This window comes from Aythya fuligula, chromosome 9 (assembly GCF_009819795.1).
Source record: "Aythya fuligula isolate bAytFul2 chromosome 9, bAytFul2.pri, whole genome shotgun sequence".
Lineage (NCBI taxonomy): Eukaryota > Metazoa > Chordata > Aves > Anseriformes > Anatidae > Aythya > Aythya fuligula.
The window spans coordinates 10167014-10186670 of record NC_045567.1 but is presented as its reverse complement, the minus strand read 5'-3'; the positions used below and the strand labels follow the sequence as shown (position 1 = coordinate 10186670).

At 37.6% G+C, this 19657-nt stretch overlaps 1 protein-coding gene across 3 annotated transcripts in view; it reads right to left on the bottom strand.

Annotated features, from left to right (window-relative positions):
- Nucleotides 1-1803: 1803 nt before the first annotated feature.
- The window catches only part of ARMC8 (armadillo repeat containing 8), a 61523-nt gene continuing 43669 nt past the window's right edge, over nt 1804-19657 (bottom strand). For all 3 annotated transcript variants that reach the window (XM_032193036.1, XM_032193035.1, XM_032193037.1), the window contains 13 exons: nt 19326-19386; nt 17187-17387; nt 14424-14519; nt 12559-12641; nt 12146-12227; nt 11397-11483; nt 9209-9301; nt 8561-8710; nt 6608-6703; nt 4840-4935; nt 4361-4433; nt 2950-3043; nt 1804-2135 (listed from right to left, as the gene is read on the bottom strand). In XM_032193036.1, coding sequence (XP_032048927.1) covers nt 2102-2135; nt 2950-3043; nt 4361-4433; nt 4840-4935; nt 6608-6703; nt 8561-8710; nt 9209-9301; nt 11397-11483; nt 12146-12227; nt 12559-12641; nt 14424-14519; nt 17187-17387; nt 19326-19386 — 1246 coding nt within the window. In that variant the 3' untranslated portion in view covers nt 1804-2101. The remainder of the gene's footprint in view (nt 2136-2949; nt 3044-4360; nt 4434-4839; nt 4936-6607; nt 6704-8560; nt 8711-9208; nt 9302-11396; nt 11484-12145; nt 12228-12558; nt 12642-14423; nt 14520-17186; nt 17388-19325; nt 19387-19657) is intronic.

The window sequence follows — 19657 nt, the reverse complement described above, 5'->3', positions numbered from 1 at the left end:
CATTAGTAATACCTGCCTCACAGAATTTTCTTCGAGTTCAAGCAAAAAAATATGATTGATTTTTATAAATAAGTCTTCACTTCTGAGGTACTGATATTTATCAAGTTCTCACATATTTTCACTTTTCTGTTTGTTCAGCCCCCAAAGTCCATCACAAAAAAATTGCAGAAGGACATTAAAAAACTGCCAGTCGCTTACTGCAATGCCTGGGGAAAAAGTGTCAGGTGCTTACTTTTATTTGTCTTTCAAGAGTGGAAGAAATTACATGAAATGTATATATCTCCTCTGCAATCATGTGATAAGTTATCTGATACATAGCACATTCAAATTCCAGGCCAAACTGTGGTCACGTTTTCTGACACAAGTAGTTACCTTGGAAAAAAAGTAAGGCTATCACAATTTGACCTTCTGATTAGGATTAAAGATTAAGATACTTATCAGAATTGGTTAGCAAAGTTACAGACCTCTCTTCTTGCTGCAGCCTTCCTGAAGCTCAACGTAACACAAGAAAGTTTTGGTTTAAGACATAGGCTGCAATCTTTAGTGTGCCCGTTAGTGCTACGTAAATATAGTGTTTGGAGATTATGACTATTAAAACTATAGTCTAAACTGAAATCAGAAGTAGACACGGGAAGAAAGCAAGAACCCTGAAACTGCATGAAGGAGAGCTCCTTGCTGCTCTCATTTGTTCCTATGCATATTTGACCCCTGCCACCACTGGGTGGGTCTTGTGTTCCAGCCTGACCTTACACTGTCTTCTTCATTTGTACTCACAATTTTTCTCCACACTTACAGGCACAATTTCAGCAACTTATGGACAATCTAGCTTCTGAATGTAGTAAAATCCCCTCCCTTATAATCCAGGTATCCAAATCCATGCAAGTGTGTATATCTGCATATATACACAAGATTTATAGCAATGTGACTGAGTAAAAAGAAAAAAATTGTATTTTTTCCATTCCTTTCCCTAACTTAATGCACCTGTTAATGGAAATAATTTGTAAGCCACTTAACTATGTCTGGAGGTAAAGGATGCAAAACAAAAGCAATCCCTTAATCACTGCTTGCCAGCTTCTTCTGGTCTCTCGAAAGTGTAGCTTTTGCAAGATGCTGTTCACTCTATTGATATCAGTGATCAGCAAATACTTATCACCAGTGAAATAAACTAACCCCTCAGCAATTATCCAAGCAAATCCTTGGCTTCTAAAGCAATAGCTTATGCATGCTGTTATTGCAGCCACCTGTTCCTTTCCAGAAAAGTCAGTCATGCTAATTCTAAAGTATGAGCCTTCTAAAAACTGTACAGGAACCTGAAGCAATCCAGCTGACCCATTCCATTGATTTGAGTATATCACTAGTACCAAGTGACCTTGTATGACAGCAAAATGCTACCTCTTGGATCTTGTCAGTACAGAACGTACTGCTTATAATTTGGGGTCTACTGTCTCCCTCTATTTTCCTCTTTAGAAAGGAAGTATAATTTAAGTTAAGCTGAAGTTCAGAAATGCATATATTTTACTTAAAAACATTCATCTGTTCAAAATTCAAAATAAACTTTATGGGATACAACAGTTTTTTTTTTTTAAATAACATTTCATTCAAACTGTATATAATTCACTGAAGTATTCGTACAGCAAACAATGGTCAACCCTTGAAAACCTGTAGAAAAAGATTTTCACACAAAAAAGGAAAAACAAAATTGAGGTATCACACCCACACACATTCATCCAAGCACACGCACACACTCAAACACACCCACACACACGCAGGCTGCAGCAAAAGCAGAAAATTGTAGGCCCAAAAGGAAAATGACGACTGATTGTTCTATTCAAAAGTCCAGGTAGCTCAGGAAAAAAAACAAAAACAAAAAACAGAAGAACAAAACAACCCCCCAAGAGTCCTCTGAGTAAAGAAACTACCTCAAAAAAAATTCTCAAGTGCACTGGAGACCTGATCATTTAAACTGTTTCTGCAAAGCAGCTCCCTGCACCTGAGAAAAATGCAGCCCAAGGTGACTTGTGCAAATATAAGGAGTCAGGAATATCTCCTGCTATTCCTTAAGTAGACATGAGGGGTGTCCATAGATTCAATTAGTCTTTGATCATGCAAGATACTGCTGGAGTGCTGTCTTCGCCCTGCAAGAGAAGAACAACCTGTTAAGTGTTGGGGTTCAGCTTTATCATCAACTTTCTGTCCAAAACTGTGTTATGCCAGTAAGGAGGAGGATGAACTAATGAGGTGAAAGGAAGCCAAGTAGCTGGTTCCTTCAGTTTGGAACAATCTAGTTTCTGGTGCAGAAATGTTCGGTGTGGGCTGTAACCAAGAATCCACTCTACACCTAAGAATAAGATGATCTCATCAAGTATATAAGATGTTCAGCATAATCTTAGCAACTGGCCAGTATGGTGGGAATTAAGAAGCATATTGAACCTTGTTATCAACAGACTTTTTTTTTTTTTTTTTTTTTTTTTTTTTAAAAATCTCCCTTCAGTTGGTAAAAAGCAATTCTTCTGTAATACAGATGCACCATGAAAAGCAGGTCCTTTAGCTGAGAAATCCAATGCTACAATCAGTAACTCAGAACATACTAGAGGCAAGTTAGTCAGACTGCCCCTACTAAATACATACAACAGAGGTGAGAGGTAGAAAAGCAGCAGTCAGCATAGGACTGCAATTGATGTGACCTAACATTTCACAACATTTTGTTAAGAATACCTCCTAAAAATCTATGGTTGCAGTTTTATCAATATTTCAGTTAATTCAGTGTTTACTACACCCTGAAGTGTTTTGCTGTTCCTTTTGCCCAACACCTCCCAACCATGCTGTCATGCCTTTAACTGGCCTTTCCAAGATCCAATCCAATTCAGCAACCCAGAAGAAAATAACGTAATTAAAAGCAAAGATTTCCGTTTAATCTTGTTTCTGGATTTTTATGTTTTTTATACTTACTTGTCACACAGATTTGGATCTGATGACTGACTCAATTTATGTAGAATATCTACTATTCCTATGTCTCGTAGTTTGTCTTGGCGCTCTTGTGAACCTAAAACAATAAGTCACATCGTTGGGAATACCACCAAAAATAATGTATGCAGAACAGAAGAAAGGAGAAGAAAGGAGTGGCAGAAGAAAACAGCCTAAGGAGGGGCTATGGAACACAGTTTGGCTAAAACGCAGGAATGAAAACCTCCCCCAGCTGTGGCTACTTCAAAAGGGAGCTCTAGTTTCTTTTCTGTATTTTAGTGTGCTCGAGTGCAAAGAAGAGAAATTTTTGAAGGCAAAAACCTGAACACATTTGATCCTAAAGCAAGCAACTGAAGTCAAGCTTCTTTACTCTCATCTCTCAGATTTGCATGCAGAGAACTGGAGATATGTCTGAGGCGCTGTGGAATGCCTACGAGCAGAGAACCACCAGGAGCATAACTAAGTGTCACATGCTGACTAAAGTTCTGTCACCTGAGAAATGTGGAATACGAGTAGGAAAAAGATACCCTAGAGACACCAGTTCCTTTGTTGAAGAGCAGCATGGTCAATTTGAAGATCTGTAAATCATCCATCTAACAAGGTCCTCCTCCTAGCTCCACCATTCCTCAAAGCACACAAACTCCCACCCACCTTTCCCTCACCATTCCCTCCAGTTCCACATGAAGGCCTCCATTTGCCCTCTCCACTCCTCACAACAAAATCACATTTTTTTGTGCAGAAGCATCCTTCATCTACCTCCTAGTTACTTTCCATTGTTCCAGACCACGACTCTTCTTACTGAACACCTTCTCCATTCCTTCCAGTTTCACCCACAAATCTTTTTACTGGTTTCAGACTCTCACTGCCCAACCCACCAATTAAGTCATCCATGCTGGGGGAAATTCCTTTCCAAATAGTCCCTTTCCTAATCAGTTGCCATTTGTCCTCTCCAGTGAACCTGTTCCCTCTGACGACAATTTTCCACAGCTTCCTTAGACTTGGAAGCTCTCCCACTAGGCTTCTCTTTCACTCCAATTCAGGTTTTACGGAATTTTCAGGTTTTACGGAATGCTGCAGATGGAAGCCTCCCACTGCTGACTCTCATTAGCTCCTCTTTACTGACACTCTTCCTGTATCGCCCCTTCCTGCCCTGCAACAATTCCACATTTTACACAGTCTACAATTTACAAAGAATTACACAGAATCTGTGATTCTGTGATTTTCCTCAACGTCCTCCTGACCTCACTTACTTCTTCCATAATATACCTATAATGACATCTCCCTTTATGCTTTGGATCCCTTTGTGCTGTGCACTGCAAGTACTGAGTAGTGTGTTACATTAGCCTTTTGATGAGGGTAGTAACTTGTCTATGTATTAATAATGAGGCTTTCTTACCTTCTTCTTCATTCCATATGAGATTAGATATACAGAACATGGCAGCAAGCTGAAGTTTAGCATTTGAATGACTCTAAATATAGAAAAAATAGTACTCAAATTTAGTATTTCTCACATTTACATTTTGACATTCATCTTGTAATAAATTAGGTAGCGAAGTTGGGACAAATTTTTATCTGTAACTTCCTTCAGCACTTCAGTAGCCAATTCCTTCCTAATGCTTATTAAGAGGTCTAAAGGTATTGCTTAGATCACCAAAACATTCTTATGAGAAATAACTACTGGATTTTCCTTTTAATCAGACTTTCAGTATCACTCTGCCATATAGAGCTGAACGCCGTGGTTTCTAAAACACAACTGGGTACATAAAAGTTAAGTGCATGATACTGGATAAGGATTTACATGAATACATGGTAAAGTGCTATCTTTCATTCTGGCAAAAGACCAACATAAAATCCTTAAGAGAAATTCCCCCATACCATATAGTATTTGATTTTCTGCAGGATGTCGTCATTGGTCATAATCAGTTCTTTTGCTGTTGTTCCATCTGCTATATTGGCAAGTATACATAATGTCTGAAAGAAAAAAAGAACTGGTAAGTTATTTGGCTGCAGATCACATTTCATGATTTATACAGTTTTCCTGACAGCTTTGAACTTGTAACAAACAATTCATTTAATTAGTTTTAATATCTTTAATCTGAAGTTTCCAGCTTGCTTACATTTGGGGCCAATGCCAAAGAATTAACAGCTGTGGCTGAACAGCCCTGGCAAAAATCAAGTCATTGCCATTTGAAAATAAAAAGCCTCATTCGTTAATTCATTTAAATTAGTAAAATTTTAAGTCTGTCAGGGAAATATGCAGTGCATAGAAAAGATAAGATACATTGGAAAGTAAAGTACTCTACTCTGTATCAGAACTAGGAAAAAAGAAAAATCCATCCAATTCTTCAGGTCAGGAAAGGGAAAAAACAGAGGTCTATCTGCTGATCCAGCAGAGTAATAATGCCACCTCCTCCAAGTCTAGCCACACATCTTACCTGCAGAGGTAACACAAGTGAACTACTAACGCATCTGATTATTTCTTGCAAATTATAGAAGCAATCCTACAAAATAACCTTGAAGCAACTAAGCCCACATTGGCACTACATGCATATCACATTAAGACTTGCAGAGGCAGCTTTCCTGGTTCTCAGGAGGCACAGGGAGATGCTCTGCAAATTCTTCCCCAAAGAGCTGTGGAAGAACTCAGCCATGTTTTCTGGACATGCAGGGATGACTACGGGAGAGCACTGCAGAATGATCAGGCCAAAGACCTCTCTACCTTCAGCCCATTCCTTACTGAGCAGAGATTTAGACCGTCTGGATTTACCTACATTTTTACAGCTATTTGCCATGCTGTTTGCTACCAATGCCCATCCTAAGACAAAGCAACCCTTTGGAATCTCCCATAGCTTCTCGCTGCCACCATTATTCATCACCACATGCCCTGTATGAGGAAGGCTTTTGCAGAGAGCCCCGTTTCCATCTTGTCTTTCATAACTGTTAATCAGCATAATTCTATCCTCTTACTTTTGGTGTAGCATCCCCACAGCAAGTATACCTTTGAGCTGGCCCCCTTACACTGCCATAATAAAAACAGGGATGCTTTACCCTATTGACAATCTCCTTTTCCTCTTGCACATTGAGTGTGTCCCTCCCCACCTTTTCCTGGGCTACAGCAACGCACTCTTTTTCCTTGCTGCCGCCTCCTCTCCTTCAATCACTGCTGGCTCCCCCAGGCATCCAGCACAGCTGGGATACCACATCTCCCAGCAGAACATGCACTGCTGCCAGCAAGGCAAGTAACGATACTATTCGTTATTATTGACTGTTCCAACAGCTGCTGTAGAAGCAAGTAACCAGGAAACCTTCCTCAGCGTGAAATAAAGGATTTACTCTCTTCCTTTCTTCCTCCCACCCCCTAGCTGCCATGCTACTACCTTAGATTTAATTCTTATGCTTTCACGTATAGTGTTCCCCTGTTTGTCAAATTTAAAAAAACATTCTGGAACTCAAACATGTTTGTAACATGCTCTGAAGAGGAATGTTCTTGTAGGTACTAAACTTCTTAAACTGACAGATCTCAGTAAAATGCTCATAGCACATCATAATCCCAAACAAAAATGCCATGTTGGGAGCAGTAAGCATTTCTAGGTGTTTCTTAAATTGTATTCTGCCATGACAACATGAAACAAAAAAAAGATACCTGCTCTTTGACTTCTATATTGTGCTCCCCTTCCAGAATAAGGGTGACTGCTTGCATGATCTGCTTCCCATGAGTGCTCATTATATGGTCTATGTGCTGCCAAAGCAATGATAAAACACAGTCAGCGTAACTTTCCAGACAAATAAGTAGCATTCCTACTTGAATTACTTAAAGAGTAGCAAAACTGCACAAAAATCCTAGCTCATAGTGGGGTCTCCCAAACCCAAAAGTCTATCACAACAGGAAAACTTTGTAATATGTCTCTTCATTTGAAGCCTTGCCTTGTTTCAGAAGGCAAGATACAAGCCTTGGTTCTGATTTCACTGAAACCTGTAGGAAAAACACTGTTTTCCCACTTGTATAGAGGCCACAGTCTGAAGATTAAATCCTGTAGGGGACACAAGCTCTTGGTATGATGTTGCAGTTGGAAGGAACCACCTTCTCTCCCCCTCTTAAAACAGGAGGATCTCAAAGAAGGTAAGAAAGTTGTTTGTTTGTTTGTTGTTGTTCGGTTTGTTTGTTTGTTTTAAATCCTTTGGAACTTGTGCTACACTTACTGAAACACTGTACAGTTACAGGTATGATATCCACATTAAAAAAAAATCTTAAAGGATTCAGAAAGATAAGGTACATAAATTACTTGTAGTCTAGGAAAACTTTTTCCAGGTTACAGACTTACAGATAAAGGGCCATTTTCTTAGGAACTATAAACACCTATACTAGAATATAATAAGTCATGAGGAATAACAGAAAAATGTGCAACTAAACTATGATGAACTCACAACAAAACTCAGGAGCAACAGCAAACAGCCACTAGAGGTTACCAACACACAATATACACTACATTTTTTTAAGATGGAATGTCTTAAAGATAGGGATTCTTGTAGGACTTCTTAAAATTGCTAGTAATGAAACTTGATTCAAAAGCTGCCACGTAAATTATTCTGGATGAAGTTTTGGTTACAGAATGATAATGGTTGATTCTGGCTCCAAAGTATGCTACAGACAGCAGGTGAAGCTAAAACAGTTTCAGCTGAGGAACACCCTAAGTGACTGTTGTCAGAGCTCAGGGTCAATTTAATGAATGACTGGTTGTTCATTTCACATTAAAATTTGCACATTAAGACAGAGCAAATTTTCTATGAAGTTTACTGAGACTCACTGAATACAAATATCAGAAGACATTTTGCAGTGACCTTTTTGTGGTAAAAACAGTATATGAATAAACGCACAGTGGAGGCTTCATGGTTCCCCCCCCCACACACACACACACACACAAACTTTGCCTTGCCTTGCCAAATGTTTGCTGCATACTTTCCCTTTTTTCTTTACAGGGGATTATCCCTTTTCCTCCACAAATACCTCTTACCATCAAAAACAATTCATGGGCTTACATTTTCAAACCATTTTATTTCAGTGTGTAAAATGAATGTATGTATTTTTTAAGTGCACAATCCCGCAGTCAAATTCAAAAAGCCAGTACTCTCCATGTAGTTGGGTAAGAACAGCCATATTTCAGGTGCCAAGAAAGAAGAAACACAGGTCTACTTAATATAAGTACCTCTCCACACTTCGATTGACAAGTACAACCCTCTTGTTGTTCTGGGTGAGTTGCACAGAAAGGCATTTAGACTTACAACAAAATGTTTTTGCTGAAAGCTACATGCAACAGAATTGATCATTAAATGTAACTGTCTAGCTCTGTAATTGATAATTACCAAGTTCCAGTGAATGTACAGAATTCTTTCAAACTTTTTCTGACACTGGTTTGAACATTTGTTTAGAGATACTTGGATAAATGCAAAGCAGAGGCCTGTTTTAGCAATGTATCAAAGAGCAATCAAACAGAAATATAATTTGTATTCTCAGCCAAAATCTTTGTTTCACCAGCAAGAATAAGAGTTAATTTGTATCATCTGTACAGTCATAAAGTCTGTTTCCAGCTCTACTTACTGGGCGAGTAGAAAGAAGATTCCTGAGCAGTCCCAAAGTTTTCATCAGAACATTTACATCAGAATCAGAAAGTAACTGGAATAACTGCTCTGTACTCAGACCTCGTAAGATGTCTGATTTGATCTTCTGTTCTGCTTGAAACGCCATATTCTGAAAGAGACAGAAATTTTGCCTTTTTTTTTTTTTAAACTTTAAGCTTGGGTTTTTCACTCTTAGTAGATTATTAACTGCAAACATATCCTTTTTAAACTAATCCTGAAAATGTTTGAATTTATGAAGAACTATGATGTCCTCATATGAGTGACTTTATAATTATGCAGTGAATTAAATTTCCACGCACTTTTACAACTGACTGTGTTGACCTGGTTATTAGCAGGTCTATTGTTTGTCTTTGGCACACTACTGATACTGCTTGACTGTTTCCCTGACTGATCACAGCAACCAAAGTGGTATGAGAATTGAAGGGTTTTATTTTATCACTAACTGATGAAGTACTCCAGACTGATACTGTTTTTGTTCTTTCATTAGGTGGAAAGACAAGCCAGATTTCACTTATTTTTAGTAACAACTCAGAAGTTCTTTAGGTCACATTAACAACCTTTTTAAGAAGTGCAATTCCAAGAAGTATTTCAACAGTGTTTTACTTACCATTAAAGCCCAAATGCCATTCACTCGCAAGGCAAGATTTTCGCTCTGTGTTAAACTACATAGAAGTTCTATGGCTCCTGATTCTAAAATAGGCTAAAATGAACAGGTGGGAAGGAAAATTTTAAAACACTACTTAGAATAATTAGACATACATATAAAACTAAATATATATAAGCAAGACTTTTTTGTATTTTATTTATTATTCTTCAGTTTACAAAATGTTCAGTCCACTCTGATGAACTGGCCAAGCCATGCTCTAAATCCATATGCATTCAAAAGTAAGTTTCTATGAAAAATTCGCGTCAACATGGCCTTATTCTCATGTGCATCTGTATGCATGTACACTTGTATATATGCACATACTGCTGTGATACCATCTATGTATCTGCCACAGTCATGTAAGCAAATATCTTTTCCCCAACAGCTTTCAGTTTTGGGCTGCTCTCTAAAAACACTACCTTCCTCGAGCAATTACATTTTCTGAGTATCAGGTAGGATGTATGTAACTGGTTAAAAGTGTTTATGGACAATGAAAGCTATTGGTATCTTTCTTTACTTTTAAACTTCATGTTTAGTAATCAGACCAAATTAAAATCCAACAGAAAAACTATAGCACAAGAAAACTAGACTGCTCTTAACAATCAGATTAAAATTCAAAACCTCATAGTATCACATCTTTAAGCAACAAGAAAAACAGACACACAGCTTCTCTTTCAAACTGATTAATGCAATGATAGTTAAATTTGGAACTACTTTCAAGCTGAACTGAATTTGAAGATTACTAGTTTTATCTAAGCCCTGAAGAGCTCATGTGCTTTTGCTTTTTAGGATCATGCCTTTTAGGATGCATCCAATGATATATGAGGCTTTAACATATAAGGTGCTAAGCTTCAGACGTTACTGTTTCAAAAGCAATGAATAACTGAACATCATGTGAGCTTTTGAGAAATTTGTTTAATTTTCCCCCTGCTTAAGACCTTAGTTGATCAGAAGTGTACATAAAAGGCTGTACTTTATAGGAAGAGGATTGTCTCTCTGAATAGCAGCCAGCCTGTAACAACCAGCCAGCAACGTGTGCCGAAGTTCATCTGGTCCCAGGTGCTTGTGCACTGCAATGAGCTGCCAGGGAACCGTGATTTCTCTATGGACGCGGTAGTTGGCTGGCTCCTAGGGAATTCTCCACAGGAGCAGCAGATAGGAGACATTCCAAAATTGTTTTTTGACTAAGCTTTTTTTGCAGGTTAGAATAAAGATCCACTTCAATTTTGTTTAAGCGACTACTAATTTACACACAATTTTGAAAATATCATGGAGAAAAAAAAATAATCAATATATCAAATAAAAATTAGATGCTTTACAGATGCTTTGAAATCTAACATTTCTAAAAATTCCTTTATTTTCCACAAGCAGTATTTTGTTTTAGCAATGATAATTTTACGTGAACCATGTGCCCTGATAGAAAATTCAGTATTCCACTGCAATTTGAAGTAGAAAAACTAAGCTGACTGTGACTGGTGGTACGAACAAGAAAGCCCACAGGCCAGTGAGCTGTGGTTGGTGTTTTTTTAGTTCATTTTCTGTCTTCTCAGAGATGAGTAAAACCACCAAGATCAATTGATCAAAAGAAGGTAATCCAAACTGCCCAACAGGAACCCACATACACCATAATCTTGCAAACACTATCTGTAAGAACTTTTTCGGACTTGGGAAAGCATCTCATTTTATTAAATATTGATATGTATGTGTGATCTGTATGAAAAGCAGATGAGTTGCTAAACTCAAGAACAGATACCCTGTATATTTCAGTCAACAGCAATAATAAAAACCACGAGACTGAGTTATGCCAGCATTTTCAAGATTACAGTAGAAATTCTGCAAGACAACGGATCATATCATCAATTACAGTTTGTTTTCTTGTTGCTCATGAGTTTTGTATTGTTTATTTTTTAAGATAATCACATTTTACAACTAGAAGTCAAAAATTGTATCTATATTTTTCCTTTAGAGACTACATTTAACTATTCCGATGCATCTTTAACGAGCTATCTGATTACAGTATGCCTAATATTACAACTCTATAATGCTTTATGAGCCTTTGCTAACAATAAAGGTGTCCTTATACTTATCGAGCCACTGTATAACATAGCTTTTATCCAGAAATAATAAGAGGTAACAGACAAATACTTACCTCTTTGCTTGGAGAGAATTCCAGAAGAAGATTGCATAGCGTGGAAGATGCTACTACCAGCATTTCATTTGGAGCATTCTGTAAAACCTGTAGTCACAAAGGGGAGAGTGGAGCATCTCTGTTAACTAAGAGGATAAGGAAGGCATCATTTTGAAATGGAATACCTGTAATTATGCTGCACTTCGATATGCTACACATTAGGAGATGCTTTGATGCTAGTAGTGTAGATCCATACAGTGCTCATTCAAGTTAACATGATGGTATATACTTTAAGCACTTTGATCCATTTCAATCTTACGGATAACTGCATTCTCTAAAAGAAATTATTTTTAAAAAGCCTTGCTGAGCTCTTTGGATTCAGTTTTAGTATCTGCAATGAGATCTATAAGGTAGAGAACTTCGGGGAAAAACGTAGATCTAAATTATCTTGTAGCACTTATAGACCAAGTCTGAGCCTGAAACCAAAGTAGATATAGATCTAGTATCCTATGTGACTAAACACTAACAATAATTTAGCTTTACTGACTTAAAAAATGAAAAAAGAGAGCCAAGCATGGACTACAGCACTCTTCGCTACTGCTTGGCTTTTTGTTGATTTATGACTCTTAGAAGGTCATCGAATTTGACTTCTAGTTAATTTTTATTACGATTCTACAGAAAGACATTCAAATTGAACAGACACCATATCCTCCATGTTACCACTTTAACTGAACAGAACACTTGAGTGGTTGCAACTTGACTTCACTTACCTTCATTAAAGGTTTCCATACAGCATGATCCTGAAAACTTGTCCTGAGCTGCTGTACAGAACGGGACAAACTGTGCAAACATCTGTAACAGAAAAAGAAACCTCTGTTGTGAAAAAAGTATACGGACACACACACAGAGTTATACAGATGCTTCTACACATATAAATACACTGCTAAATATATTGCTTCTGCACATTAGGATACAGACAGAATTTGGGGATTACTAGCCTGCAGACAGCAAAAAGAAAATATCATACTAGTCCAAAGTATTTTTCCCCTAATAAGTTTTCCAACAATAGAAAAGATTTCAGACTAACACTTTAGCTTTTGAAAAATTAGCAGAAGTTCTAGCAAATGCAACATCATACTTTGACATGACAAAATTGTTTGTGTGAATCAGAAAACCATCCTACCTGACTGCAGCTAATCGCACCTTGATACTAGATTCAGATAAGCCATTCACTATACGGTCCATCATATTTTCAGTCTCAATGATCTGGAGCAAAAAGAAAGTAATGTTATATGAATAAAACAGTATGAACATTTATGGGTTGATGTTTTTTGTTTGCAATATTTAAAATATCATATACAAAAAACATAGCTTAAAACATTAAGCCAGTTTACAGTCCTGGATTAAGTGGAACAAAGTGTGCATCTGCATACAATTTAGTAGACGTCTATACTACTTGTTCCACTATTGCTTTCAAAATTACTTTAATAATTCTCAAAAAAAAGAGGGCTATATATATGCATTACTTTTAACGTCATATTAAAATAGAAGACAGCATGTGTGAATGTACATAATAAATACAAACTAAAGATGAGAGACATGTTTTGGAATGGTCTGGAAGAGATATAGTCATACATCCTCCATATTTAGACAGGGCCAGCAGAAGCATTGAAGACTAGGATAAAATGAAGTTAGTATACCAGGGTGAAAGATGGTTCTTCCACAATAAATTGGCTGTGTCTTACACACACCCACCATCTGTTAAAAACAATGCTTTGATACTTAAAAGATGGGATCCTTGCTATTAACTAAAGAAGTTAATCCTGCAACAAAACAAATTTCTGGGTTTGAGTTCTGGAGATCCTGAATCGTTCCCCACTGATAGATCTCCTGGCTTATCTTTTAAGTAACTTTTTTCCACCTTCTACCTCTCCATGTGCTTCTTCCTTCTGTTTTTCCCCTTTAGCCAGCAAAGGCTGAGAAAATTCTTCTGCCTCTTGTACCTGCCATTTTTGGTTGACATTGCAACAACACATTATTTCAAAAAAAAAAAAAAAAAAAAAAAAAAAGCTACTTCTCATCATTCATTGTTTAATTTCCCTCCACTTTCTGCATGTTTATTCTTAACTAAATGAGTGCTCCTATATTCCACTCTTGCCCGTGTTGTTTGAGTAGAGTTTGGTCTCCTTCACACCAACTGCTTTATTTCAGCAGCACAAAGGCCTTGGTCACTTCAGAATCATGGAAAAAACTGCGACTTTGTTTCACAATATGATTACACTTCCCAGAATTTATGTTTGTTTTTCAGAAAAAATCTTTGTATTATAATAGGATCCATAATGGAGATGTATTTTTTTCCCCTCAAAACATATGTTTTAGAAACGTTAAAATATTCGTATGCCATAACTATATCCCTGCATAGCTTATGCTATGATTGATGAAATTTGTAGGTCCCTATTCTATTCTGACTAGCAAGGACCACAACATCTTGAAGAGTTTATTTTCAAAATCTAGTTCACCACAGTGAAAAGATTGTATAAATAAAGTTCACTCTGTTTTGTTACTGAAAGATATTAATTCTCTTTAAACCCCATGCCGGAAAAGTGCAATGTAAAAGTTTGTATTAACATAACTGAAAGCAAGCCTTGGCATTTCAACGTATACTTGCCCTCTTCTTGCAGATAATTAGCAATAGGACTAGAAGGAATCACCTCAAGTTGCGCCAGAGGACGTTCAAGTTGGACATTAAGAGAAATTTCTTCTCAGAAAGAGCACTCAGGCATTATAACGGGTTGCCCCAGGAGGCAGTGGAGTCACTGTCCCTGGGGGTGTTTAAGGAAAGATTGGATGTGGTACTTAGGGATCTGGTTTACTGGGTAATATTGGTGCCAGGAGGATGGTTGGACAAGATGATCTTTAAGGTCTTTTCCAACCCTAATAATTCTATGATTCTAAAATGAAGAAAAAAGGGCAGAAGAGGCAAAACATACATTCTTGCATGCTCCTTCAGCTGTCTTTGTCTGGATGCTAACATTTTCTTGAACTCACCTTTTTTCGAATATCTTCATCATTTGCTCCAAGGGACGCATACAGCTTGAAAGCGGCCTGGCGCAGTTCATGGGCGTGCTTCAAATCATGGTCAAGCTATTTAAACAAAACACAGATGTCAAAGTTAGACACTAAAAATTACAGGTGGTGTTTCCTCATTTGTTGTAAACTAGTATCTTGGTCTGGGGTTTTGTCTACCACACCAAGAGCAGCCAGAAACACAAAGGAACTGACATCTCATTAGCTGATGTCCACACTTAACAATTGAATGCAGTAACTGTAGTGAACAGAGCAGTTAATTTCTCTGCTGAGTTACAGGTAAGTCAACTTAAACAATATCTGCTCACAACAATTTGAGGCCAAAACACTTCTACAACGTTACTGCTCTATCCAGACGCTATTAAGGGGAAACCTAGTCTTATTTACCCAACAGAAACTAACAGAAAGAAACCAGAAGTGAAAAACAAAAACAAACAAAAAACAACAACAACAAAAAACACCACTTTGGAGCCAAAGGAACTCAAGAGAACTGAAGAAAAAGAAAAAACTGAAGTCCATCTTTAAATTATAGGATCTACAGCCTAAGGGGAATGTTGATTTTCAACTTTTTATATAAAGGCAACACAAAGGGGTGCAAACTGTCTAGGAAGTTTTTGAAAGGTAACTTCTTAACACAGGTGCTAGATGGGCAGGTTACAGTGATACACCACTGGATACACTGCTCACAAATCAGGAAAAATTGTCTGGGGATATGAAAATCAAATGGAAGCATTAGTTATAGGGATAACAGTGGTGTTCAAGTTCCTGCAAGGCGTGAGGAGGGCAAGGAAAACAGTATAAAGCCTTGACTTCAGGAGGGCAGACCTGGATGAGCACATGGAGTAAACACTGGCTTGCTCAGCCAGGAGAAGAGAAGGCTGAGCAGAGAGAGACCTAAGAACAGCCTTCCAACATCTAAAAGGAGATTACAAAGAACATAAAGCCAGACTCTTAAAGGAGGTGTGCAGCAAAAGAAGGAGAGACAATACTCAGGCTGAAACAGATGATGTTCCTACTGAATGCAAGAAAAAAAAAATCACTATGAGGTGAACTTTGGAACAGATTGCACAGAAAGATTGATCGAACTCCATTGATAACAATTTTTAAGAGCCAACTGGATAAAGCAGCAAGCAACCTCATCTGAACTCAGCACTGACCCAGCTTTGAACAGAAAATTAAGACTAAGACCTCTTAACGTCCCTTCCAACCAGAGTTACTCTGATCCAGACAGCCCTCAAAAGTCTGTACGCCAAAGGGTTCCACATAACAATGCAAAACTTAAAGTCTATAAAAAAAAAAATGCCAGAAAAAAAAAAATGCTAGGATTAAGCTGCAAAGCATTAAAATTAAAAAATAATTTTAAAAGCACCTTAAAATTAAGCTGTATGATTAATTCCCTCTGGAGCAGGTACATTAGAGCAGAATGTATTATGCCTGTTTTAACAATGGTAAGTATTCTGTTCTGCAGAGTCCTCACTCACCTAGTTTTTACTTTATAGCGTGTAACTCAAAGCTTTTTTTTTTTTTTTTTTTTTTTTTTTTAAATATAAAGAAATAAAACCCACACAGTTAGCACCCTGGCTGCTCAGCTGACTATTTTTAGGTTCTTTCTGAACACTCAGAGAGAGCAACGCCGTATTTATAATTGTCCCACTTACACTGGAACCTTTATCATGTTTTGATGCTATAGCCAATGTTTATTACTCTCCAGTCAACTGCTAAACCTCCTTTTGCTTGTTTAAATTCATACTGCTACTTACAGTTAGGTCATTTTTTTTGTTGTTTGTTTGTTTTAATTTGCATTTTTACACAGGCTTCAAGGCAGCTGTATATGCAGTATCAATTTCATCCTACAAAAACCTGAAAAGTGTATCTACCTCGTGGGATAGCTTCAGAGAAAAACAACTGCTCTGTAATCCAGTTTTGGGGTACTTTCTAAAAATCACACTCGGTGAGAGAAGGGAACACATAATGCATATTTCCCTACAAAGAATATCAAGAACAATCTTGCTTCTGAGGTTGACTGATCTACTAGTGCTTTGGAAAGTTTATGCAAAGCTGGAAAAAAAAAAAATCACAGATGAGTGTGTCTAAAATACCTAAGAAAATAAGTCTCCAAGGTATATTTTTGGTATCTGTTTATCCAACCTCTTGCAAATGCAGATAATATCTGCACATAATGTGAAGTGCTATGACATCTAAATGTTTTTCTGCTTAATAGAGCAGAACCATCTCTGAACTTGATGTTTTTCACAAAGTTGACCTATGAATTAAAATCAGTTGTATCACATGAACTATCCCTTATGAAGCTGAAATGCTCTGGTTCCTGAAGGCAAGCCTGTTAAACTCTGCAAAGAACATCACAGATGCCACAGTCTAGTACTTCATTCCCATCTTGGGAAAACATCATGAAACTCATATGCTGAGGCTGTCTTAAAATACCCAGAGTCCATTTCTCTGTGTTCCACAAAGAACAGCACCATCCTTCTTACAGGAGGCAGAGTCTAAATATACACAAAGTTCTTGGCTTGGATATTTCAGGCTCCAGGAAAAGCAGTGAATGAGCAAAGATTTGGGAACTACATGCGTCAGGATCATGGCTGGACCTCTGGCCAGCTTTCCATTGAAGACCTCAGACACGAGGCTTAAGAAGAATAAAAAAACATTCCAAGCCCACTTATTACTGGTTTTGCCCACTTTCAAAGACTCAGAAGGGAAACATACCCGTTTGATATCAGTGATTGCACTCACTGAACTGGGATACTTGAAGTAATCAGCAAGCATGACAATGAGGTGGTCAGTAATGCTGGCAATTCTCTGTAGCTCCACATCTGTTTCAATCAAATAAGCCAGAGTTTCTGCACCTTCTACTCGCTCCTCCAGCAGTCTCTCCTTGCTACACATTCGAACCAAACATGGCAGAGTCTGAAAAGTTTAAAACAAAACAAAACAAAAAAGAACCACCAACATTTTTTGGAACAGCTATGTTCATAAAGCAGCTCACAAACTCAAATAGCTATCCCAGAGCAATTGTCATTACAGTTCTTTAGACTGGTACCTTCAAATAAAAATAATTTTAATGGTTTTAAAGACTACAGACAGAAATTGCTCAGGCATTACTAAGTATACAGCAAGCTACTTTCAGCTAAGTTCTCATGCAGTCAAAATAGTCTGCATAAATGTCATGTTGAGAAGTGATATTTAGTCATGTTTAGAACAGATTTCACTATCAACATTAGCTACATCAGAATGAATAACATTTTGGATTTTCTTGCTTCAAAAGACTGGAGGGACAGGCCTTTGACTCCAACATATGGATTTTCATCTGTCATTACCTGGAATGATAGATACCAAAATGCCACCAACAAAAGCTATAGATGTACCAGACTCTACTGCTATGAACACTGAAATATATTTTCTTACTGCAGTATCTGACATAGAACCTACCCTTTCCCCAGCATTACCAAGACATCGGACTTAGGGACAGCTCTTGACACACTGCTGACAGTTCTCTGGTCCAACATGTAACTTAGCAGAAGCCAGGGTTTGCACAAGATCACAGTCAGAAGCTGGTAACCAGTAGCCTCTGATGGTGAGAAGCAGTCATTGCTTTAAGAGGAGCTACCTGCAGTGCCAGGGCCTTGCAGCACACGCTATGGTCATGCCTACCCTTATCAGTTGTCTGTTCCCATGAGGCGATCTAAAACCACAGATTAGCCTTCACAGCAAAGACACAGAACTGTAAGAAGTTACTGGGTATCAGTTCTCACACCACTAAACACCGATAACAACTGCGTGGCTGGTCAGGCTCTTCCTTCACTTGCTAGATTCGCTACAAGAACATGGGTCTTCTCATTCTCACAACAGAGAAGCTTATGGGGGTGGAGGGAATAAGATCTTTCAGGCATTTAAACTGCATTTTCTTAAGTCTGAATTATGTGTTATTCTCTGGAAAAAAGGGTGCTGAAACATACTGAGAACTTGAAAGTAGCAGTCTGGTAGACAATTATAAAAGAAAGCAAACACACTTTCTTATTGCAGTATTACAGTAATATTTCGATATAACACTGAGAATCAAGAAGTGGTAGTGTTACTATTTTCTAATCTCGTGCTGACAGTCTTGCTCAGCAACAGCTTTTTTTTTTCCTGACTACCTACAGAAATGTGACTTAAGAAATGACATTTCTATGGTGTTTAATGAAGTTTCCTTTACTGAATTTCCTAGTAAAGCTACATGCAGCATAAAGATCAAATCCACATTTCAGCACCACATTGGTTTTTGTTTGTTTGTTTATGTTTATTTTTTGTTTAGTTTTTGTTTTTTAAGAAAAAACAACAAATTCCCCTAGCCGAAGTAGGGAGCACTAACGTTCAGACAAACCTACAAAAACATTGTGAACCCTGAGAAGTTATCTGCTTTTGAAAGACTTCATTTATACACTGTGAAAGCATTCTGACTGTAGTCTTCTGAAATAAGCTACTGAAAGACCAGGCAGTGCCTTGTTTATATGCAGGGACCACTGTTTCCATTTTACTTGAGAACAGTAATTTAAATGATTACAAACCTCAAATTGCTGTGGGATAATCAATTTCGGGATAATTATTCCTGGATATGGACCCTTTGGTATGATTATTTATTTTAAAATTCTTAAAAGAGCCATGTTACTACAAAAGCTTAAAGGCATAAATGGGAAATTAAGGTAACTGATTTTCATTTTAATAAAAAAAATATTTTAATAAAAATCAGGGAAACTTGGTACTTTGAAATCTTCAGTATAACAGACTTACTTTTTATACTAGACAAATAAAAACACAGACTCACACGAGAAAACTGCTTTCAACAGAAAACTTTAATCAGCTCACCTTAAGAACAATGCAAGAATCATCTGTCCGTATTGCTCCAGCTCTGCACATGGAAGTAAGGCTGCAAGAACATAATAAAACACGTTCACCTATCTTTGTTTTTTATGCACTTAAGATGTTGCAGAACAATCAGCTATACTAATGAAAGGTACTTCCCTCTGCTCTACTGTTGATTTCAATACGTTTGTGCTTACTAGACTTGGGAACATGAGCAAATTACTACGGGCAGACCTGTAGGTAGATTTATAGCACAGAACATCCTGCTGGAGCACTGACATATATGTACACCACACCTGACAAACAAAAGGTCTAACCATCAAGTCTGACTGATG